This window comes from Triturus cristatus, chromosome 4_2 (genome assembly GCF_964204655.1).
Source record: "Triturus cristatus chromosome 4_2, aTriCri1.1, whole genome shotgun sequence".
NCBI classification, from domain to species: domain Eukaryota; kingdom Metazoa; phylum Chordata; class Amphibia; order Caudata; family Salamandridae; genus Triturus; species Triturus cristatus.
In genome coordinates, this window is record NC_140586.1 from 397,267,921 (window position 1) to 397,292,339 (window position 24,419).

Sequence of the window (24,419 nt, forward strand, 5' to 3'; positions counted from 1 at the left end):
TTCGCTAGAAAAGCTATGGAAACAAACTAACATCGTGGAGCGCAAAATTAATTGTCAAGCTAAACCGCTAACAAGTGGGGGGGTGGCCTTGGGTGAAACAGGGGTCTCCACAGGCGTGTCTAATGGCCAAAGGGTGAGCGGCTAGACTGGTGACTGGAGGTCTGGCGAGCGGCCAGTGAGCACCGCTCTCCTAAAGGGTGGAACTCCCAGGCCTGCGCATGTCTGCTCGGCTCTCCGAGCCTCTCCACGCCTCTCCACCTCCTTTCCAAGCTCCCACCGCTCTGTGGTGGCAGACGCACGTTTCTGCTCCATGTCCTCCGAGGAAGCGGCAGGGCGCCAGTGCCAGCCTTGGGGCACTTACCGGAGGAGAGCTGCAGGGCACCTCGCGCACCCCGAACCCTCTAAGGATGAAGCCGCCAGGGGCAGCATACATCAAAAGCACCCGGCATCCGAGTGCACTCTGCGGAAGTGAACTCAAGGCAAGCTGGGCTTGGAGCCAGGGATAAGTACCGAAGTAGTGAGGATGGGGTAACCCTTAAGGTTACATAACCCACTACCCTACGTTGCACTGTGCTTTATACTGCCATTACGCTACAGCTCAGAGCGCCCAGCGTGGGGCCCGTGAATCCCTTTCCTGGTGTAAGGCGTGAAAGTAATCTGAGACTTCACGAAATGTCCAAACCCGCCCCTGGAGCAATCTTGCCGCTCCTCCTTCTCTGCAACGGGTGCAGACGAGGACGGATGGGTTAATGCACGTGCACCAGGGCACTTCACTTGGGTTTAAAAATCTCGCCTACTTTTGCCCAGTTTCCCTCGGTTTGTATTGGTTCTATTGCTATCTGGTTGTGTCAGTGTAGATAACTGGCGTTGCCTGTCAATACATCGCTGTCCGTGTACGCCATCACCAGACGTAACGCCCACCCGCTGTACTCGTCCTCCGTCACTAACCCTCCCAGGTCTGAACTCCCTGCTAGTCCCTCCTGCACGGCCTCACCAATGCATGTGCCGCCCACCAGCAAGCAGCCCCCAGCCGTCTACGAGCGGCTCCTTCCAAGCCCAACTTGTCAGATCCTCTTCGGCACAGCCAGCCAGTCTGGCGGCCCTCCAACAGATGGCGGCTGACAGCAGGGAGAAGGCGCGAATCGCAGGGCACAGCTGCCAGAGGCAAGCAGGCGAAGTATTTAGATGCCCTCTGCCACCCGGCACGGGCACAAACCGGGCATCTCAAAGACTGCTACAGTGGAGAATGGGAAAAGAAGCCGGACGTACTCCAGATCAAGGATTCCACCACATCAGGCAGGGCAATTTCACCACATCAGCTGCAGTGATTCCACCATACCAGGCACATTGGTACAATCATATATTGCGCACACTGATTCCACCCAGCTCTGTTCTGCAGAGACCTTGCCCTGATGCCCCTGAATAATACTTTAACAGATTGTTTTCTTTGATAGCTTTATTTCGGTCGATGACCATAAAAGCACAGATAAAATATGTACATACATGATAAAACATAAATAATTATACATACAAGGTAAAAAGTTATTAAACAGCAGTTATCAAAGATGAAATTTACACATTATTAAAAACTGGCAATTTTATAGTTAATTAGTGAGGGCGGACCTCCTTCGCCACATACTATGTAAAAAGCGGGAAACAGTGAACACAATAGGGGGTGAGGTATCATAACGTAATATCCTGCATGCTTGCGCACAATGTTTTAGACCCAAAGTTCTGCATAGTGGCACAAGCCAAGATCTACGCATTTCCGTGTAAGCGGGACAGAAAAATAAAATGTGGGCTAGATCTTCTTTAGATTCGTTGCAACCAGGGCAAACTCCCTCACCTCTCCCTGCCCATTTGCAGGTCAGTTCCCCGATTGGAAGGCAACCATACCTTAGCTGAATATATAGCTTTTTTGCAATAGGGGGCTGAATCAGGTCTAAAAACTCCTCCCTGCTGGGTACCAGCTTTACTTGCAAGAAGTCTGTGGTCAACCTGCCCACAGACTGAGCGGTATAACAAAGCTAGTTTGTGCTGTCTAAGTAAGGCTAGCAACTCCTTTTTCTGTACCGCTATACAGCTTACCCCTGGAGTCTCCCAAAGTTGTGGCAGGCCTATCTGATATGCTACGGCTTTGATATGAGATAGCCAAGGTATGTTTTTAGCCTTCAGTTGGTCCCAAATTGCTGAGAATTCAGCTCTATAGTCATTGAGCTCGGGCACTGTCCATAGCCTTCTCCAATAGATTGTTTTCAATATCGGTTTCCTTTCGTTTATTTTTAATGTGAGTGATGTGTGAGTGTATTACAGACATTTTGCAGAGAAATGGGTTTGTTTTACGCAACATCCATTTAAAAAAGTTTATTTTAGATCCAAAACAGGACCTCACATGTGAGAAAGGGAGGGTGTCACAGAGATCAGAGATTACTTACAGTAATATTAGTGAGCTGCTGGTGTTGCAATATTGAAAGCAAACACAAGGAGATGATGGACTCAGTGCTGAAACCTTTCAGACACTCACTCATGATCACATATCTGGGTTGAATCCATCATGTTCTTTAGCTCACTTTGCCATCCCAGTTCAGACACAGCTATATGCAAATCAGTCTTGACCCTGTGCCTCATGGGAACAGTCCAGCCCGAACTGCCAAGCCATGTCTTCCCTGGACCGGAAACCAGCATCCTGGGACTGGTTTCGGGCTAACAGCCCTCATCAGCCAGGCTAGCTTGAATCCAGTGGCAAAGTGAGCAAGGGACCCACGTCTGGGCATACCCTGCCAACTTAGGGCGAACAAAACAAACACAAGGAGATGATGGACGAAGCGCTGAAACTTTTCAGACACTCACCCTCAGTCACAGATCTGGGTTGAATCCATCATCATTCTTTAGCTCACTTTGCCACCCTAGTTCAGACAGAGCTATAAGCAAATCATTCTTGACCCTGTGCCTCATGGGAACAGTCCAGCCCGAAATGCCAAGCCATGTCTTCCCTGGACCGGAAACCAGCATCCTGGGACTGGTTTCGGGCTAACAGCCCTCATCAGCCAGGCTAGCTTGAATCCAGTGGCAAAGTGAGCAAGGGACCCACGTCTGGGCATACCCTGCCAACTTAGGGCGAACAAAACAAACACAAGGAGATGATGGACGAAGCGCTGAAACTTTTCAGACACTCACCCTCAGTCACAGATCTGGGTTGAATCCATCATCATTCTTTAGCTCACTTTGCCACCCTAGTTCAGACAGAGCTATAAGCAAATCATTCTTGACCCTGTGCCTCATGGGAACAGTCCAGCCCGAAATGCCAAGCCATGTCTTCCCTGGACCGGAAACAAGCATCCTGGGACCGGTTTCGTGTGTGTTTCTTTTGCACATGTCACCCTAAGTGGGAAGGGTATGCCCAAACGTGGCTCCCGTGCTCAGTACACCACTAGATTCAAGCTAGCCTGGCTGATGAAGGGGTGATGCCCAGAAACCGGTCCCGGTATACTTGTTTCCGGTCCAGGGAGGACCTGGTTTGGTAGTTAGTGCTGGACTGTTCCCACAAAGAACAGGGTCAATACTGATTTGCATATGGCTGGGTCCAAACTGGGGTGGTGACGTGAGCAAAAGAATGATGGATTAAACCCAAATCCTCGTGACTGGGGGGGAATGTTTGCGTTGTAATGTGAGAAAGTGGCTCTGTATATACTGTTCCTTGATAGGTACAGGGTGTACAGAGTCCACAGACCCCAAGGGTTTAACAGAGGTTAAAGTTAGATATAACCTTACTCTCCAAAGTGGTAGCCTGGTCGAGCAGTAAGGCAGTATCAGAGGACAGTGTAAAGCATTTGTTGTACACACTCAGTCAGCAAATGGTTCCACACACTCAATAACTGAACTCTAGGCCAATGGTTTGTATATAAAAAAAATATATGCTAGTTTTATTTTAGAACCAACACTTGGAATTAAAATATACTTTCTCGACAGGAGATGTTTCATAAAAATACTTTTGTATATGCAATAGACTTTTTAGTAATAGTTACAAGTAGTTGCAGTAGGCAACTCTATTTATAAACACAATACATTGAGCTCAAGGATAAATTCAAGTTATATGCAACAGATTACTTTTTAGATTACTTTTGTAATTCCAAGACTGGATCCTAGATTCAGTCTTGGGTCAGTTCTCAGAATCAGTTGATGAAAGTCGACTTTGGTACTGTAATGATTTTTAACTAATATTTAGCCATTTTAAAAGTTAACACTTAGAAAATATTTCAGAGCAAAACAATCAATGGTTCCCTATGGACGAAAATTCAAGTTATAGGTACAGTAGGTTATCGTTACTTTTGTAATCCAGTACTGGGTGCCTAGACTCAGTACTGGGACCTTTATCCAAAACAGGTATAATTACGTTTTCATATGTTATACGATTTTTGAAGAATATTTAGAAATTGCAGAAATCAACACTTAGAAGAAATTTCACAGACAAACAGTCAATGGTTTCCTATGGAAGAAGAATGAGTTAAAGGTAAGAATAGTTGTGGGTACTTTTCAGCGTCAGTGCTGGGCACCAAGATCCAGCACTGGGAGCTCACCTAAGAGCAGGTGAGTAATTTCGTTACTCTGCTGATTTTTGGTGAATATTTGAAAAAGCCAGTCAATGTTAACCTATGAGAAAAATGGAGTTTGCGGTTTAAGGGTAAGTACTCGACTGTCAGAGTTGAAGTTCTGGGCACAGACTCAGGGGTCCCCCAGGGTCAGGTAGGTACAATTGGTTCACCCTCAGTGACTAGGGCGGCCGGGTGCAGAGTGAGTTAGGCCCAATGTTATCCTATGAGGGATAGGGGGGCCTTGTTTGGTGGCTGCTGTCTGGCAAGCCATGCGGCTGTGGGAGCTGGGCTCCTGGTCACTTACTCAGGGCAAGTGGGGAAGTAGGAAAGTGTAGAGTTTTCACTGCCAGGGCCACTCGGGCGGCTGGGTGCAGAGGACTTTTGAGCCTTCGGGCGCTCAATGGATTTCAATGGGAAATCTCCGGTTTGGAAAAAGACTGCAGGCTCGGGAACGAAGACTCTTCAGGTGCCACCACCACTTCGAGAGGTAAGTTTGGTAGTTGGAGGATAGGTAGGTACCCCCGGATTGGACACAGAGGGCCGTGGGGCGCCGGGTGCAGGGGTGCATTTTGGTGTCAGAAAATCTTACCCTCTGTTGATCGCGGTTGGGATGGCACACTGTTCTGAGGCTGCAGGCTTCTTCAGGATTGTCGAGGAGGGTCCTTGGGTGCCGGACTCGGGGTCACAGTCGCCGTGGGGTCGTCCTTGTGGGTTTAGTTCTCTCCAGCACCGGCCAGGCTTGGCGGGTGCAAAGTGGGCTGGGATCGCGGTTCCGGGCTGCTGCCAGGGGTGAAAGGTAGGTTCCGAGTAGAGCCTCTACTCATGGGAGTCCCAGGGGATCAGAGTTCAAAGGTAGCCAGGTCCTCCGGGGTTTGTGAGGTTGCTGGCCACAAGAGATGCCGGGTTTGGAGCAGGAGCAGGTTCGAGGTCGACAGGCCGGTAGGGCTGGGGCCAAAGCAGTTGGTGTCTCCCTCTCCTTCGCAGCTGCAGGGCAGGTCTTCTTTTCTTCTCGCTCTTGTAATTTCGGAATCTGGAATCTGGGGAAGGAAGGTTCAGGGTGCCCCTAAATACTAGATTTAGGGGCGTTACAGGTAGGTGAAGGGCAGGGACCAATTGGTCCCCGTCCTGGGGTGGGTACACCCCCTATCCTGCCTCTCTCCTGTGGGAGGGGGGCAGTAGCCTAGTCCTGATAGGGTAGGGATCCCCATCTTCAAGATGGCGAGAGCCTGGAGATGTGCTTCACCTCGCCTCCCCCAACTGAGGGGTGGGGTTGGCAGGCTGGCACATCCCCTGTCCTTATTTGGGGTTTCCGGCCAAAACTTCCCGCCAGAGTGGGGGTTGCAGGGGCCTGGGGAAGCTCACAGAGGCGGCATGCCTTTGAAGCTTCCCCCTGCCCATCCTGGGGGAGGAGATTTAGCACCTCGCCCAGGATGTGCATTGTTGCAGGCCCAGGAGAGCAGGGGCTCTCCTACCCAGGCATCCAGCAACATGTCTGCTGGGTGGCAGCCTAGGCAGCCTCAGAGCAGACGTGGATTCGTAGGTTAGGTTTCAGGGGGCACCTCTAAGATGCCCTCTGGGGTGCTGGGTACATTAAATCCCACACTGGCATCAGTGTGGGTTTAATGTGCTGAGAAGTTTGATACCAAACTTCCCAGTCTTTAGTGTTGCCATTATGGTGCTGTGGAGCTCGTGTTTGACGAGCTCTCAGCACCATGTATTCTTAGATGGCAGCACTGCACTTACAGGCGCTCAGGAATTGACCTGGGCACTGTAGGGGCACAGGGCTCCTGTGCCCACACCATTGGCATAGGGCACCCAGCTAGAGGGGTGACTGATGTATGCCATGGCAGTGTAGATGATGGGCATGGCACCCAGGGATGTGTGCCATGTCGACTTTGTTTTGGTTTTGCACCCAAACACTCAGCCTGCAAAGGCAGTGTGTGTGTGTAAGGGTACAGGGCCTCTAAGGGTGGCACAAGGTGTGCTGCAGCCCTTCGAGGTCTCCCTTGGTCACAAAGCCCTGGGTACTTAGGGTACCATTTACTAGGGCCTGACATGTGGCCAGGGTTTGCCAATTGGGGTTTGTTTTAGGGAAGGAACATAGGCCCTGGGCACCTGATTGGCAGGAGTCCAGGGCACACTCAGTCAAAGTACATTCAGCAATTCAGCAAAAAGTGGGGGCATACCATGCAAGAAAGATGGCACTTTCTCACACCAGCGTTCTGTCCATCACTTGTTTCTTTTGCCGGTTACAGTATTGAAAGCACACAGCACTATCCCTGGATATTAGATCTAAACAAGTTTAGAATGTAGACAAGTGTTAGCGAGCAGGCCATGTGAGTCATAAAAGACCTGAAACTAGATCATAATTTCAAAGTTCATCCGAACAGGGCCCCCCAAATCCTTAAAATGTCCCGGACCATAACATCTAGGTCCGTGAATCCATAAGCATAGGATGTGAACACGGGTTCCATGATACTAGCTGCGCAGTGATTTCACATTACTATCACCCGCATGATACACCATGACAGATACTGCCGTTCACCTTTGATGTACTGGGGTCTCGGATACAGTTTCTTTAGAATGAATAGAATAGTATTACTGCATCTACCCCAGGACAGTCGTCTTCTATAAACTCTTGAATAGCGAGCTGGGCGCTGTTTTCATTCTTTGTCCAGTAAAGTTGTTGATGCATTTGTCGAGCAGGATTCCATGCCACACGCGTGGTGCACATGTCACACGTGTGGGGCACACGTCACACATGGGCCCGCACTGAAACTGTTCCGGCTGGACACTGCAACGGGGGATCAAGCATCAGTACAGAACCTTTAAGCCCCGTCCATGCCTCACGCTAAGGGGCACCCAGAGGTCAACTTCTCGCTGGACTGGACGCAGTGCCGCACATGTAGTACAAGCCACGGGTTCTCACCAGCTACTGTCCCAGAACAGGTCGACACTCCTACACGTGGGAGCCTAGAGCGGGCAATTTTTGCATCCAATGTGACCGCGAAATACCAGCACTCGGACAAGAAATGGACTAAAAGAAAAATTGTCTCTCTGAAGAGTGTCCTGCTGAGACTCACCCCTGCGCCGTACTGATAATGGCAGATGTAAACGGCGAACATCTTTTGCTTGACCTGAGAGTTCACGTGTGGAAAGGTCAGAGTTGTTGCTGGTGCACTCTGCTTCGCATCAGTCCATTGAGTTTACAAAGTCTAGGTGATGGCGATAATATAACCCGAGCAGCTCTGACCCCCTCGATCAGCTCTCACACGTGCTGTGGGCTCTTTGGGGCCAGAGGTGTCCAAATGCTTTGAGTTACACCTCCTGCTCATCTTTCACAGCAAACTGAAAAAAGGCCTAGGCCCATTTTCCTTTGCAACCCATAACCTTCGTTAAGTAAAAAAGGACTAAACTTGTCTCTCAACCAATCGGAGCCTCTCACCCTCTAGAACACTCCTGAGAGAGCCTTCGGCCCCTCAGATTTTCTACCGCACGTTGTGCTAAGGAGTCTCCTTTGAGCTCTGCTCAAATTCTACAGTTGGTTCTAGATTGAGGAGATTTTTCAACTGATTTTTCTAAATCCTCTTTTGGAGAATGGCTGATAAGGAGAAGGGCTTGTTTAGAGCCTGTGCCACCTGTTCAAAGAAGAGGTTATATACTGACGACCCTCATAAAGATTGTATATACTGCCTTTACCCACACCCTCCGGTGAAGGAGTGTAAGGTATGTCGTACCTTTTCTAATAAGACTCAGGGATCGTGAAGGCAGACTGTTAATTTGGCTCCAAAAACCTAACCTCTTCGCTGCGGCGCAAATTCCGCCGCAGTGCTGGGCATTCCATTCCTGGGCGTGGTCATGACGTCTCCCGGCCGTCGTCCGCACACGCCAATCGTGACTCATGACGGCCGGGAGACGTCATGAGCATGGAAGAGGTTAAGACCAGTAAGGACGTTGGGTCTAGTGACAGTGATGAGGTGTCAACTGTTTCAAGGAGGTCTCAGAAGAGAGGTAGATCTCCTCAGGCTCATACCTCAGGGGAGAATCCTGAGATGGCTCTTAAAAAGATCACACCTGGGTCTTCAGAGCGCAGTCCCTCAATCTCCTCAAATTAAGGAAAAGGAGAGTAAGGATCATGCTTCAGGGGTAAAGCATTCAAAGAAGACCAGTTCAGAGCCTTCAAAATCACCTCTTAAAATTAAACATACGCTTAAAAAACCAGCTTCTACTTCGCCTGAAGAGAAATTAGAAAACTGCGTCGTCGACTAAGAAGGTAGCGTCGTCGATGAAGCAAAGTGAGATAAAGGTCATTATTAAGCCTGTACCCTCGTCGATGATGGCATCGTCGACGGCAGTGTCGATGACTAGAGGGTCGACGACGACGAGAGTGACGACGACAGTGACAACTACGTCGTCGACGACAGTGACAACTGCATCGTCGACAACAGCAACGATGACTGCAGCGTCAACGGCTGTGTCGGCGGTTACTATGGCAATCTCGTCGACGGGCTCGTCGACTAGGGAAAAAACCCCATTAAACTGGATTTTGCCAGGAAAAGGATTACCCCGGACATTACATCTCCTAGTAAGGTAACGCCTCTGGTTCCATCCCACTTGTTGGAGAAGGAAGACTCGCAGGAGGAAGATAATGAGGGTCCTTTTGGTTATGCAAGTAGCCCCTCTCAGTTACACGTGAAATGTCAGGAAGATGACTGGGAGGATGATTATGGGGGTTAACAAGACCGCCCCCGACAACATGATCAGGAAGAGCTGGTGAGTGTTCCAGCTTCTCTACTGACGGATTTGCAGTTCATGTTGGACGACTATAAGAGGAGGCATCCTTTACCTCTTTGTACCCAAAGGATTCCAGTGGCTACGTCGCACTCTGTTCCGTGTACACCGGTGCGAAGACAAGAGGTACCAGTTCCTGTGCCAATATCACCATTGCCGCAACCGGTTCTAGACGCATCTGACGATGAGGAGCAGGAGGAGGGGGAGATAACGGACCCTAGTAAGGAATGGGATGATTATCTAATTCCGTCCCCTTCCATCTCCTTCACCGAGGCTTGTGGATTCTCCTCCGGAACACATTGGAGTGTTCCATAATCTAATGGAGAGAGCCGCGCAGTGATTTGCGCTCAATATGTCATCGGATAAAGCAGAATGCTTTTTATATGATTTCAAAGAGCCGTTTCGCAAGACGGTTAGATCTCTTCCAAATGTGAGTCATCTATGGGAAGAAGGTCTCAAAGTTATGGAGACGCCCGCAACTGTTACTCCAGTGCGTGCTAGACTGGACAAGAAATACAAAGCGCCTTCGGATGCTCCGGCTTGTTTATTAGGTCACCTCAAACCGGATTCCGTTATAACTCAAGCGCAACAAAAATCGAGGAATCCATCCGCTCCAATTTCAACGCCACCGGACAGAGAGGGTAGGCGCTTGGATAATGCAGGGAAGAGGTTTTCGTCCATGTCTGCCCTTCTGGTCAAGGCGGCAAATGCCCTAGCCATCCTGGGCAGGTATGATAGGCAAATGTTGTGCGACCTATCACCATACATAGACCGCATACCTGAGGCTGACAGGAAGCCAGGAAAATCCTCCAAGAAGGTGAAAGGACTTCGGCTGAAGTCATAGATTGCGCAATGGACATTGCGACCACGGCCTTCAGATCTTTGGGAGGAGCGGCTGTTTTGCACAGACAAGGATGGTTGAGAGCAACATCTTTTAGGCCTGAAGTCCAGAATAAGATCTTGGATCTTCCGCTCAATGGAGTAGATCTGTTTGGGAAGCATGTTGATGAGGCCTTACTGAGTATCAAGAAGGATACGGAAACAGCAAAATCTCTGGGAACATTACAATATAGAAAAGTTCCTTTTCGTGGCTCAAGAGGTAGGGGCCAAACCTCTTATAGAGGGGGTTACCAACAAGGCCTGTATTCTTCCTACTCCACATCATCTCAGCCATATTGTCAACAATATTCAAAGAGACAAACAGGAGGTTTCACAAAATCTACTCCTAGAGGTCGAGGAGGTCACCAACGAAAGACACCACCAGGAGCCAATGACAGTCTGGTGACACCTATTCCTCATATGTCGCATATTCCCCTGGGTGGAAGAATTTCCTATCTTCAAAATTGGCAGCAAATAACGACGGACCAATGGGTCCTCAACATAATACAATTCGGTCAAACTCTAGAGTTTCTGGAAATCCCCCCTTGTACACCACCAAGATATGTTACCAAGTAATAGAGTGCGGAAAATAAAGCAAAACGCCACCAAATAGAAAGTAGTTTATAGATACATAAAGCCGTGTAGATGTACACGCCGTGTAGAGGACGCGCTCAGTGCTCCAGGGTCCTGTTAGAAGGAACCAGAAAAAAGAACAGAAGTAACTGCCTCTTACTGTGTATGATTGGATACTGGTGGTCTCTGGATTCTTGAAAGCACAGCATCTATTTTCAAGACATATGTCAGTCTTTGAGGCTATTCTGTCCTCACTCTCTCATGAAAAAAGGAGTTTTGGGAAGGGGATTCTTCTGTGTTAAACACTACAAAATTACACAAAATAGTGTACTGGCACCCTTTATTCACTTCAAGTTGAAGATGCGGCCAGTGTAGCCTATGTATTTAGGCTGCATTATTGTCTCTCTATCTCTTAAGTGTCTTTGCAGGCTCATGAAGAAAGGTGAATAATATCCACTTAAGAAGATTGTTTCAAAGTCATCCTGTGCCCTGGGCACTCCCCAACTTTTTGCTGACTGATGCTGGTGGTAACTGATTTTGACTGACCCTGGGCTCTGCCTAACCAGGCCCATGGCCAGTGCTAAGCTGAAAGGAACACATTAGAATACAGTTAAAACACCTAACATACACACGGGTACAATATGGTATGGTGGGGTACCCCTGTAATTGGCATGACCTAAGCCCCTAGTATATAATAGGACAGGGGATTGAAACTACCTAGAAGTCCCCAGTACCCTGGGACATGGCAGTTTAAAGACCAGTAGCTATTTCTGCACTTGCATGTGTGCACTGATGAAGCCTGAGGTCAGTTTAAAAACAGCCCTGGGTGCCAGGACTGCTTTTAAAAAGTAAATTGTGCCCAAACTCTACTTTGGTAGGGGCACTTATAAATGGGTAACCTACAATGTGTTGGCATATTATCGACCCCCAGGGTCTCCTATAGCTATCCCAGGGGTGGGGGGTCGGTATTTATAAGGTACACCCTTATTAAATGAGGAGTTGTATGCCTGGGTGAAGTGAAATTTCACTCCCCACATTGTGGTAAAGTGCTGCTCAAATTCGACTTTGATAGGAGCACAGTAAAAGGAGAATCTGCAATATTTCTACAGATTCAGAACCCCTAAAGTCTCCCCTAGTTGCACATGGGGTGGGGCTCCTGTAGATATAAGGCAAGTACTTATAAAATATGTTTTTGTAAGTCCTGGTGCTGGAAAAATGTCCCAAGCCATTTTTCCCATTGAAAATCCCTTGTTACATAGGTTAGGAAGTTAACGATAACTATTGATAGAGGACTAGACTGGCCATTCAAAGACTTCCCAGAATGGTAGTAGTAAATCCAACAATATCGTATTGTTGAATTTCTCCTAAAGTGTACATAAAAGAAGTTATACGACTTTCTTGTTTGTAAGTCAAAATTCAGCCTTCCATTGGTCTGCCCTTATTGGTCAGAGTTAAGTGGATTAGCCAGGCTACTTTGAAGAGGTGATAAAGAGCCCCTGGGGTTACCCGCTCTGCTGGGAGGGCAGTGTGTTGTTCCATTGGAATGCTAGGCCAGGGGGTGGAGTCATAAACCATGCTCTTCAAAGGCAGAGGGGAGGCCTGGGTGTCAGTTACACTTTTGACCCAGAGTCAGGGCTAGGCTTAAGGAAGGTATGTGCAGATGGTAGTGGGAGAGTCTAGGGAAATAAGCCATCCCTGGGGGTGTGTTTAGCCAGGTCTTGAGACTCTGCTGGAAAATCAGCCATTATGGATTTGGAAGATTTGATGCACTCTGGGATAAAATAATGCCCCACTCTACAGCATGTGGTCATCGCCTTGGGGAGTTACCCTGCTCTCATTGGTCAGGAATGACCTGCTTGACTCAGAGAATTTTGAATAAGTATCTGAGAGGGGCAGAGCCCGCCAGATTTGCTGCTTGAAACTTACTGAAGCAAGAAGTGCCCTGCTGAGAAGTTTTGCTGTGCAAAGGTTTTTAAGGCCTGACCTCTGAAGACTGCACCAACTGAAACTGCAGCCCTGTGGATTAACTTGCTGCAAAAGGACTAAAGAGTGGACTCCCTGCAAGCTACAGGTTAACAGAGCTCACCTGGACATCCCCACAAAGCATTCCCAGCCTGGAGTACCAGTGGATTTGTAAGGGTTTTGTTCAAGTTGATTGCGGAATTGAAGTTTCACACTTTCAAGGACCCTCTTGGAGATTCCAGAACCTTGGATTGTGTGTTGGATACTTTGGGACCCGCAAGCAGAACTTCAGGAAGGAGTTCTAACTGGACCCCGCCTGCTGAAGAAGGCGGCACAACACAGTGGTGAGAATTCTTCACAACAATTTCTAAAGGTGTCCCTGTCAGAGAAAACAAAATGACTAAAAGGGGCACTGTTGGTTTCTAAGCACTAGAAAGTGACTAATCTTTAAAAATTCAGATCTCTGGTTCCCTACAGTGGATTTTTTTTCGTTTTGGTGTCATTTAAAAGCTAAAAATATTACCTATTTGTATACATTGGTGCTGGATTTTTATTTTATGTTGGGTCTTAATTATTTACTGAATTGGTGGTTTTAAATGCTTTACATACCAGTCTTTGAAGTGAAGCCTGTCTGCTTGCAGCCAAGTTACCAAGGGTTGAGCATAGGAATAATATTTTAAGACCTGTGCTGAGTCATATCATGTGTTGGTGGCCTTCTTGCCAGTGGCAGACCTACATTTGCCCCTACCAATAATCCACTTTCCAACAAAGATATCTAAAAGTGCTTCGGGGTCCCTGCACGTGGGCGGGACTATTCAAGTGCTTATGACTATAAATGGAAATCACCTAAAAGAGAACCAAGATAACCAGTAACATTTTCTTCTCTGCTGATATCTGTGCATTGTACTTTAGTCTTATGCAGCAAAGTTGATAACATTATCCAGACAGTAGAATATTGTAAATGTTGAATTACTATTATGATTTTACCTATTCAACTCTCATTTTCTTTTAGTATGACTGATAAAGCCCAAAATCCATGTTATTGTGGGTGCCTTACTCCGTTAGTGCATGTTTGCTTTTGCCATTTATTAAGGGTGTTGTGTTTTTTGAGGGAATAGGGAGGTAATGGCAGGTGACTTTATAGGTCATTGGAGAGTTCTTTTGAGCTAAAAGCACCCAATGAATTTGTTAGACCAAAATTCACTAAACCCCTAAGATTGAAATTCCAGACAACCATCTTGTGTTAATGATATTCTGACCTTTCCACCTATTCTCTTTTTTGGTGCTGATGTATAATGTAAAACGAATACAATTGCTTAAATTCCAGTAGCCTTTTCTATCCTAAATAGGTAAATAGCTCAGTATTGTGTATTATATTCCATAACCATTTCTCTGACATTGCAGGCATTTTTGGAGATGGGTAGTGAAGAGGCAGCAATCACAATGGTTAATTACTACGCAACAATGACTCCCAATCTTCGTAACCAACCTGTCTACATCCAGTACTCTAATCATAAGGAGTTGAAAACAGATAGTCCATTAAATCAGGTATGTATTTATTTTAACTGGTTTTAGTATGGCCTAAGCAATGTTCCGGAGACTCAGTGATGAGCTCCTGCTCTTTGATGGTGAATTGAAGTTAAGACAGATTTCAAGCCCTTTAATATGTGTGCTGCCCTTGAAGTGGAGACCTCTCTGCATGTGGATCTGCTGATGATGAATAATTGGAGAAAGGAAAATAATTTGTGTTAACTTTCATTTTTTTTTCCTACTTAAAAACCTTTTCATTGCTGTTTTTAGTAGTGATCATAACCATTAAAACAATCAAGGTTTAGCTCTGGACACTTTTTCCAGATTCGTATTTTTTTTCATTAAACTTTTTATTAAACATTTTATTGACAATTCAATACACAGCGAGTAGAACAACTCATAGACATGACCGTATACAGTTAATAACCTATGTGCTGCAACACAGTAAATTCGTACACACCAAAGAACATGTAGGTGCAGAAGCGATCCCCCGTTGCCACTTAGTTACCGCGGTATTGTGAGCCACATTTAATATTTCCCTCATATCATCTCCATAGTGTGAGAATCAGTCACTCATGCCAATGTCTGAGTCGTGGGGGGGGAGACGTATGTTTCCCCGAAAGTTGTTCCAGTTCCCCCACACTCGTGCCCACTTTCGGGGGCATCCCCTGTTGACTGCTTTCTCTGCCACCATGGCGCTTTCTAGATCTCGAGACCACTGCTGATGGGTCGGTGCAACTCGCACACCCCAGTGTCTTGCAATGTTCCTTTTAGCTAGGGTGACGCTGAGTGTAGCCCAGCTCTGCTCCGCATGATTAAGATCGGTGGGTTCCCACACATTAAGTAAACTCATTCAGGGCTCGAGAGGGACCTCAAACTCACATACCTGGGTGATGGTTGTCATAACAGCTCTCCAGTAGTGTGAGATGTGAGGGCAGTCCCATATTGTGTGATAGGAGCCAATAAGCCCGCAGCCCCTCAAGCAAAGTGGTGTGTCGGCCCTCCCTATTTTATGCATTACCAATCTCGTATAGTAAGTTCTGTGTAATATTTTGAGCTGCACGTTTTAACCCAGGGGTTGCCACCTCCTGTGGGGACGCCAGCGCCTCCTGCCACTCCTGTTCGTCCAGTTCCCCCACCTCTGCTTGCCACCTCTTTTAATGTCTGTGTGGGATCTTTCTGATTATTTATCAGCTTTCGATACGTGAGAGAGAGTGCCTTTTTGGATAGCGTGTCTGTGAGTAGACTGTCCTCGAGCGGGGAGGACTCAGGAAGATTTGTTCCAGGGGGTACATTCTTAGTAAGGGCATGTCTTATTTGAGTGTATCGGTACTGTTCCTTGCCCGTCATTTGATACGTTTATTGTAGTTGTGCAAAGGAAACCACCGTACCTTTTTAGGTCTCCCCTTGCTATCGCGTAAGCTATCGCAAAGCGAGACTATTGTAAGGGGCTCCCAAAAGTGCTCCCAAAAAAGGGATTGCATGGCTAGCACGCGCACAATCACGCGCATCGTGCCGCCATGCAATCCGCTTTTTGGGAGCACTTCAAAGGGTCCGCTCCACCGCCTGGAATGCGCTCCCCCGCCCCAAGTGCGCGCGCGCCACGCTCCGCCGGGCTTGTTACGGCGCGGTTCTCACAATTGACTTTGGACACATACGGCCAGGCGTGGGAATTCGGAAAACGTGATTTTTTGTTTCCCGAAGACAATGAGTCTACCAACATTTTGGTTTAGACTAGTTGTACTCACTTTAATATGGGATTTGCTATTTTCATTGTGAGTTTCGGCTCTGCGGCGCAAACGTATTGCACGTCAGGATCCTGTATTTGCAATATTTTTTTAATAAATGAAATGCCGTTTTTTTTCTGCAAAGGCTGGGCAGAGACCAGCTCTTTCATAGCATCACCTTTGTTCAACTTGAAAGACTCGCTGCTTATTTCTGTTGGAAGCGCGCGAGCCAGTCACCGAAGGGTGGCAGCCCCGCCAGCAGACACTGTTTTGCCAAAGACTATTTCCTGTCATACAGTATGTTTTTTAGCCTTACTAGATTCGCTAGATAACCTCACCACCGCCTACCAATGATCCGGCACGGAAGAAATCACAGCTTTCCTCACCTCACCTTATGCTGGTTAAGTAAACTCTTGTCCCCTTTGGCATACCGTATCCGCCTCCCTCCCACATCCCCACACCTAGCCATCCGGGCTCCACCTTAAAGGGGCCGCGCACTCAATAAATAAATGAACACTTATTATTTACATTTAACTCCGCAGTAGGGAACTCGTATGATTAGCGGGTATAATTGTAGTGTATTATACTACACCCTTTGCATAGCGCTTACTACCCCTATGTGAGGCGCTACAGCGCTTCGCCACACAGATAGCACTATACACCGTGTGGGGGGTGTGCTTGGTTCTGTGCTGATAATGAGATTAGGTGGGAAGTGTTTCTATGTAGTGAATTCTGCATAATTAGGGCTCCAGGGCCTTAAGGTGACATGTACCGGGGGTGACAGGAAGGGCGGGGACTTGACTGGCTGGGTGCCATACGCCAAAGGTCACACTACGCAAAGACTCGCTAGGGAGAGGTTGTGGCCTTAGGGTTGAGTTTGCGCTATATTAATCTGCAAAAACAAAAAACTCTCCACGAAGGGCCTGAAGTGCTTTGCATGAGCACCCATTCCATTACACAGGGATACATAGCCCAGTGCATCTGCAGCTGTCTTAACTAACCCCCCCACCCTTTCTGTAGTTGCTGTTTTGAACTAACCAAAGCTTTTGACACCACCCCCCTCCCCACGTGACCCACCCGGTCCTGCTCCCTGCCTCCTTTCCCATTGCTTGGCCATAAAAGGCAAGTTTATGGCCTCGTAGCCATGTGGTGATCTCTCGGCCTTTCTGAAAGTGCTGTGGCCTGCATTGATGTGTGTGCCACTGATCGAGATTTCTGTAAACCGAGCATTGCTTTGTCTTCCTCCTACTTAACATTTCTTCTACTTCACTACAAGTTAATCTGTGAATTCAATGCACGCTGCGTTTGTTCTCAATCTTACTCTTATCTGAGCCCAAATGATGGCATGTGTCCCCGAATCCTTTCATTGCTCGCCAGAAGACGACTTCGAGTGGTTGGCTTGGTTTTCGTTTGGGGCGCTTATGAGTCGGAGTAATGTCATCAATGTGTGCACACAACCGTGACACATGGTTTAGTGCTGCAGTGTCTACTTCCGACCTTCATGCCTCACCACACCCCCCAGGGACCCCCAACACCCCCTGACGCTGCCGCCACCCCCGGACACAGAGAACCTCTCAGCCCTCGGTGCTTTAACCACAAGGGCTGCCCTGCACTAGCCCTGGGCACATTCCGGTGCTACACCCAAGCAAGCCACCGAAGTGAATTCAGAGAACTGCATTTGTCAATAGAACAAAGGTCACGCTGGTATGTTATTAGCTGCACCATTTTAATGTGTTCACCAATGACACTCAGGTTAAACAAGCATTTGCAATGCAATAGGTCTTGCAGTTACTTGAGTTTAAGCTATTGGTTTTGTAAATGACAATGCCCTTTATTTAAGTTTTTAAAACAAAAATAAAAGGCATTGTTATTTGCAATGGTAATAGCTCAAGCTTGCGTAAATGCGAGACCTATTGCATTGCAAATGCTTGTTTCCATAAGTCGCCAACTTTGGAGATGCCTATAAGATCCCACCCAGTAAAACCTTTGCATGTGCGCAGTTTGCCGAGTCTCTGGGAGTCCACAGTGGGGTATGCCGAGTAATCACCCCAGTGCACGCTGCGTACCAGATTTGCACGGTGTGGGCCTTGGGTCCAACTAGCGTGTTTTTCTTGTGTTTATTGTACAGTGCCTCCATGGGACCATTCACACCCAACATGAGCCTATCCAGGCGCAGAGCTGGCTCCTCCTGTGGGGCGTGCAGCCACTTATTGATCACTATGAGCTGGGATGCCCAGTAATATAACTATGTTGGGCAGGGCGATGCCGCCGTCGTACCAACTGTGCGTTAGTTTACTCAAAGCTATTCGAGGTTTTCCCTCCCATAGGAGAAGGCCCACCTCTGCCTCAATGGCTTTAAAATACGAGTCGGGAACAGGTGCGCGGGCATTTTGTAACACGTATGGGAACCTAGGGAGGGCAATCATCTTGAACAATGCTGCTCTCCCCAGTAATGTCAATGGGAGTGATTGCCAGTTTTTAACATCGTTCTTCAGTCTTCGCAGCGGTGGGAGCAGATTACGAGATTCTTATTTCTGAACATAAACACCACAAAATGTCTTTTATTTAATAGAATAGTAACCTGTGTAATGAATATTGTGGTGTCTGAATTGTCAACATCCGTTATGGAAGTGAAAATAAATGCACAATTAATAGGCAGTACTGGTAACCATCAGGCTACATATACTCTGAAGATATTCCAGCGTGATGAGTTGCATACTGTTAGACCTATCGGCGTTAGTGTGGTATTCCCCCAAACCTTTTGCCTGCACACCTCCTATTATTGCTGAATTTCTTTTTGTTGGCTCGGTGTAGGACTATGTGCACTTTTACTACTGCTAACCAGTGCTAAATTGCTTGTGCTCTCTCCCTTAAGCATGGTAAAATTGGCTTACGCCTAGTTAGCACATTTAATTTACTTGTAAGGTCCTTGTAGCGGGGTAGACCATATACTTATAAACAGTAAATTAAATGCTACTAGTTGGCCTGCAGCACTGATTGTGCCACCCACTTAAGTAGCTCCTTAAAAAATGCTTCCAGTTGAAAACGAGGAGGGGGAGATGTATAAAAAAAAGAACAGCAAGTAGGAGGCAGAACAGTTGCTTCTCCCTCACATGACAATACAATTCCTGAAAGGGAGAGACTGCTAGAGATGAAGCAGAAAGTTGACTGCCTTTGTTAACCTGAGTGATGGTTTACACAGTGCAAAGTAAATATGCGGAGATTAACTCAGCTCATCAATGAAGATTCAGGTGGCCGAATACTACAGGGCTGTGGACTGAGACGGCTTGATAGAACAAGACAGATTTCAGGTCTTTTATGAACTTTAGGTGTGTTTTCTTTTTTCTTTGTTGCAAAAGTCAGGCTGTTTCACGTTTTGGGACCACACGAGTTAAGTGTTTTACGAGAGGCTAAACTTTGGATAGGTTTTTTTTTAATGCCTCCAGAGCACACCCTGTCATAGCATTATGAAGTTTACTCTCTAAGTATGAACTTCGGAGGGTATCGTTGATGTAGTCTGACATAGAACTGGCCTTGTTTCCCAGCTTCCAATAGATGGATTAGTTGCATTTTTTATTTTCTAGCGGCTGATGTACATGATTATGCAAAATCTAAGGGTGATGAAAGCAGTGCTTTCGTCTACTCGGAGAAGTGGTGTTCCTGGTAAGTAATTTATTTAATTTCATAGGTCTTCCTTGAAATGCCCTGTATGTTTGGTTTCAGAAACGTAAGGATAGACCTTTTCATTGCTCAGGGCCTACTGTTTCTTCCTCTAAAATGAAAATAATAAAAACGGGAAAGTACTAAGAGGTATTGAATGTGAAACATGACTTTGGTGTGCAACTTGTGCCAAATTCTCTCACTAATGGCTGTCATTTGTGCCCGCAAAGTGAGTTACCCCAAGGACCAAAAGGGACCGAAAGTTTTACACTTATAAAAGGAATTTCCCTTCTGTGTCAAATATACTTCAAAGATCAATATCTCAATTAGTTTGCACTGAACCAAAAATATCACTAACACAGATGTTATAACATATTTTTTTTAATTAAAATTCTTTATTCCACGCATTGTAAGCTAAAAAAAAAAACACGAGGTTGCATTTGATAAAATACTAGTTAAAACACATTTTTGATATCACTTTTTCACAATGTCTGTCAGTTTTTTATAAACACTTTCTCAATGCGTGTGTGTATGTATGTGTATATATATGTGTATATATATATATATATGTATATATGTGTGTGTATATATGTATGTGTATATATATATATATATTTCTATACTAGTAATACACTGAGAATAGCTCTGGTCGAGGCATATGAGCTGCAGATTACGCACTGCATAGATCGCCATCTGGTGTTGGGCCCGGATGTTTGCAGTTGTTTTTCCTCTTGGAAATCCACACCGTATCCACAGAAGTATGTCATTTGTGACAATAATGTGGTCCAGCATGCTCGCTGCTGTGGCAGTGAAGCTAGAGAAGGTGCTTGACTAATGTGAAAAATAACCAAAGTGAACTCTATTACTGTTTCCTCTTTGCATCATAGTAATAAAGCGATCTACGAGTAAATAAACTAACCTCTTTATTCTACTTTGTTTAGCGAGCTCAATCTGTTCTTCAGGCTGTTACATCCGTACATACATCGAATTCCTCTTTAGCTGGGCCAACTGGTGACATTTCAGTTTCTTCTGGCCAGAGTCCAGTTTTAAGAATAATTATTGACAACATGTACTATCCTGTGACACTTGATGTCCTTCACCAGGTAATTTGAATTTTCATTTATTTTGTTTTCTCTTTTTAATTATGTGAACATTTTTATAATGTTTTTATGTTTTCAACAGATATTTTCAAAGTTTGGTGCTGTCTTGAAGATCATTACATTTACTAAGAATAACCAATTTCAAGCTTTGCTGCAGTATGGTGATCCAGTTAATGCACAGCAAGCAAAATTAGTAAGTGAACATTTTGGGATCCCCGTTTATGTAATGACATAACATTAAGTTGAATGTATTAAAAAAAAAAAAAAGTGCTGCCATACAGCTGCTGCGAATTTCCTCCCAATCTTCTTGAGTGCAATGCCAAAAAAAGGACATGTATCTTTGTATATGGTATTTCTACTGTACAAACCTAGGCAAAAGGCACTGGAGCACTGTACAGAGTCAACGCCAAGCATCAAGTTAGCCAGTAATAGGAGAGGAAGCTGGTTTGTAGGCAGTTAATGCCTTGTGATAAAGAGGTCAGTATTCAACTCTTTACCAAATTGGAGCATTGTTGGGGGTGGTCCTCATGGATCAGAATATGGCGTTACATGTCCTGGGTGCATACATGGAAGAGCCAATGTCCACAATCTTCTTTTATACCCTTATTAGTCTACAGTCTGATTGTGTCCTGGCTGCTGGTGAGCCAAGAACCACCAGAGGTTTTGAGCTTGCCTGCTTGGTGCTGGTTGTGGTGGTTTTGTAAATGATGCAACTGGTTTTAAAGATGTTGTTGGCCAGCAAAGGGAGCCAATAGAGTTCCATCAGGATGTTTCTCCAAGCAGGTTGGAAACCCACTCAGTCAGAGGAAATGCGCTGCTGCAGTCATTTTTAGTAATGTCCTTATTGCTAAATGTTGTCGTTGGCTATCATTAGATCTAATTTCTAACTTTTTTTTACACAAGTGGCCAGGGTTCTCTAGAAATGATTCTGCTAGATAATTGTAACTGCAGATTTCTCACCATGGAATTCTGCCCAGGTGCCAGACTGGACCCAGAAAGTTTTACAGCAGTGCTCCTGAGCACTGCCAGGTAGCGCTGTGTGGCTCCTTGATAGTTCCATGCTGACCCACAAGTGACAAAATAGAAGCACATATGCCCCACACCTGTTTGCCATCATTAGTTCTCTTAATTTCCGCACCTCTTGGATCTGGAGCTCTGCCCACTATTTTTTTTGTACATTGATGGCTATTGAACTATTTGAGCTAGTGCTCAATGTCTCCACCTTAAACAAGAGGTTCAAGTGATGCCTTGACTATTGGAAGCAGATGTCAGTCACAGACCAGCATGAAGTCTGTTTTTGGGGTGTCTGCTCGACCCATGACTTTAAAGTCGTGCAATATGTGCACCCAAAGGTCATCTGAGAGCAGTAAGGGCATGCTTTGTCGCTGAACACCTTAAATTGTGACCTTTTTAGAGGCCATGCTACTGATCCAAGTTGCAGGTGTTATCCCAGTCCTGACCACGAGGCTGTCCAGGGGCTGCTCAACTTCATTCGGAATCCTCTGGTAAGTCCATGCTCAAGTACAAGAAATCCAGCGACACTCTACCCAATCCCTCCACTGACTCCAAAGAGAAGATGCAAGAGCGCACTATGTTTGTTGATCCTCTTTGACATCTTAGGCCACAGAACTGATTCCCTCAGTTTCCTGGGCCATCATCGACCCTGCAGCAGATGGTGGCGTTTAAGGAGGCCATGCTGGTAACATCCGGTGAATTCCTGATTACTGTGGAGCCCGCAGTATGGTTACCACTGGCAAATTCACCCCCCACTACAGTCTGTGCCCATAGGACCCGTTACTGTGCCTATAACGATTCAGGCACCGACTACTACTCTGGGCCAGAAATCCACACCAGTCCTCGCTACACTTTTGGCGGTGCTACCGATTCAAGAAAAGTACTTGTCAACAACAATGTCCGATTTGGATCTTATTTCGCTGAAGCCTGACCGATGATCTATGAAATTACAAAGAGCAACCCGTCATCATACAACTTGATTCAAACAATTGCTGTAACATTGCTCTTACAGCCTGCACCAGCTACGTCTGAGCCCTTGCTTGTGTTTAATGATACTGCACTGACAGTCTGGCTCCTTCTCGTCTGCTATGGTAGGTGGCTCATGCGGGCTCTGCAGTGGAACTTGAAGTACAGTGGGCCCAGTATCAAGACAGTCTGACAGATTTCATCTAGGTCTTGGAGAAGATGTCTTGGGAGATCAGTGGTGGCTGCTCAAACAATGCTAGTCCAGTAGCAGAACCCTTTCCTGCCTTGAGCGGACAGTGTCGTCTCTGGGCTAGCTCCTGCCATCCATCAAGGAGTGGCTGGTGCAGGTTCTCACTGTGTCTCTGGACGTGGGTATTTTCCTAATCTTGAACCACCTGGCAGGGTCCCTGATTGCCAAGACTGACCATATGGCATCTGGTAGATCATGAGTGATGTCTACATCTGGTGCAGGGCATCTTCCAACAGTGTAGAGAACCAAGGCTAGATCTTTTGCACTATTGAGAACTCTGTGTTGAAAGTTTTGCGCTTTAGGGTTTCTTCATATCTCATTAAGAGATGCCTTCCAGCTGGCATGGAGTGCAGGACTCCTGTACACGTTCTCGCCTCTCTCTCTGGCCCAGATTTCTGAAAAAGATCAGGAATAACTGGTACCAAGTCATCAGAGGCCTTGGATTGGGCCAGTATCATTTCACCACACTGCATGAGTGATCTGCAGGAGCAGTTGGCACAGCCTTCTTACACCATTTTCTTTCTAGATAGATTTGCGGTAAGGAATTAGGCCGCCTTCCTGCCAAAAGTGGTTTTGCCATTTCATTTTGGACAGTCCGTTATCCTGCCAGCTTTCTTTGATTCACCACACTGCCTGAAAGAGGAGAGATTTATTCCTGTACTCCCTTTTCAAACAGAACACCAGTTATATCCTCTACTTGCGCCTAACATATCACCTTTTATCATGACAAAACCTATAATTGACACACACAACTTTTGTTCATCCCCTCTTACCCTCTACATCAGATGTCTTCGAACGGTGGTGCGCGCCCCCCTGGGGGTCTGTGGTGCATTCTCAAGGGGGCGCAAATGTCTCAGAAAAGAAGTGTAAATGAAGATGGCCTGGAAGTGCGAACTTATTGATTTGTTTCAAGGCGATCTTCATTTACACGCAGAGAAAGGGCTATAAAAAAAGCATGGGAACTGATTTTAGTTGGCATGGGGCAGAGGTCAGTCGGTATGTTATATTACAGGCCTACAAAGAACAAAAAAATATTCAGTAGCTGGTTATAAATGTTTTTTTTCAACTTTACGTTAACTGCATTTAAAATTATACACACAAATTAATTAGTGAGAAAGGCACTCATAAAGTATGAAATCTCATTTGGTTAATGCAATTGCTGCAGATGTTTGTGTGAGAGAGTCCGAATTTAATCCTGCTTGGTGCAGTGGGGAATAGTGATTTTGTTTTATAATGCTACAAGGTCCCTGTTTTTGGCAGGAAGCACTGTCCTTATTTTAAAATTTTACTACACACCGCTGAAGACAGGCTGCAGCAATGTCTTGGGCTCAGATTTACAAAGACTTTGCGTAAAGTTTGTTTTACTTTTTTTAAA

The 24,419-nt window shown here is 46.2% G+C and overlaps 1 protein-coding gene across 2 annotated transcripts in view; it reads left to right on the top strand.

Moving 5' to 3' along the window:
• PTBP2 (polypyrimidine tract binding protein 2) overlaps positions 1–24,419 on the top strand; it is a 220,129-nt gene that overhangs the window by 86,458 nt on the left and 109,252 nt on the right. For both annotated transcript variants that reach the window (XM_085601853.1, XM_085601852.1), the window contains exons 5-7: positions 14,202–14,345; positions 20,656–20,817; positions 20,897–21,007. In XM_085601853.1, the coding sequence (XP_085457979.1) occupies positions 14,202–14,345; positions 20,656–20,817; positions 20,897–21,007 (417 nt within the window). The remainder of the gene's footprint in view (positions 1–14,201; positions 14,346–20,655; positions 20,818–20,896; positions 21,008–24,419) is intronic.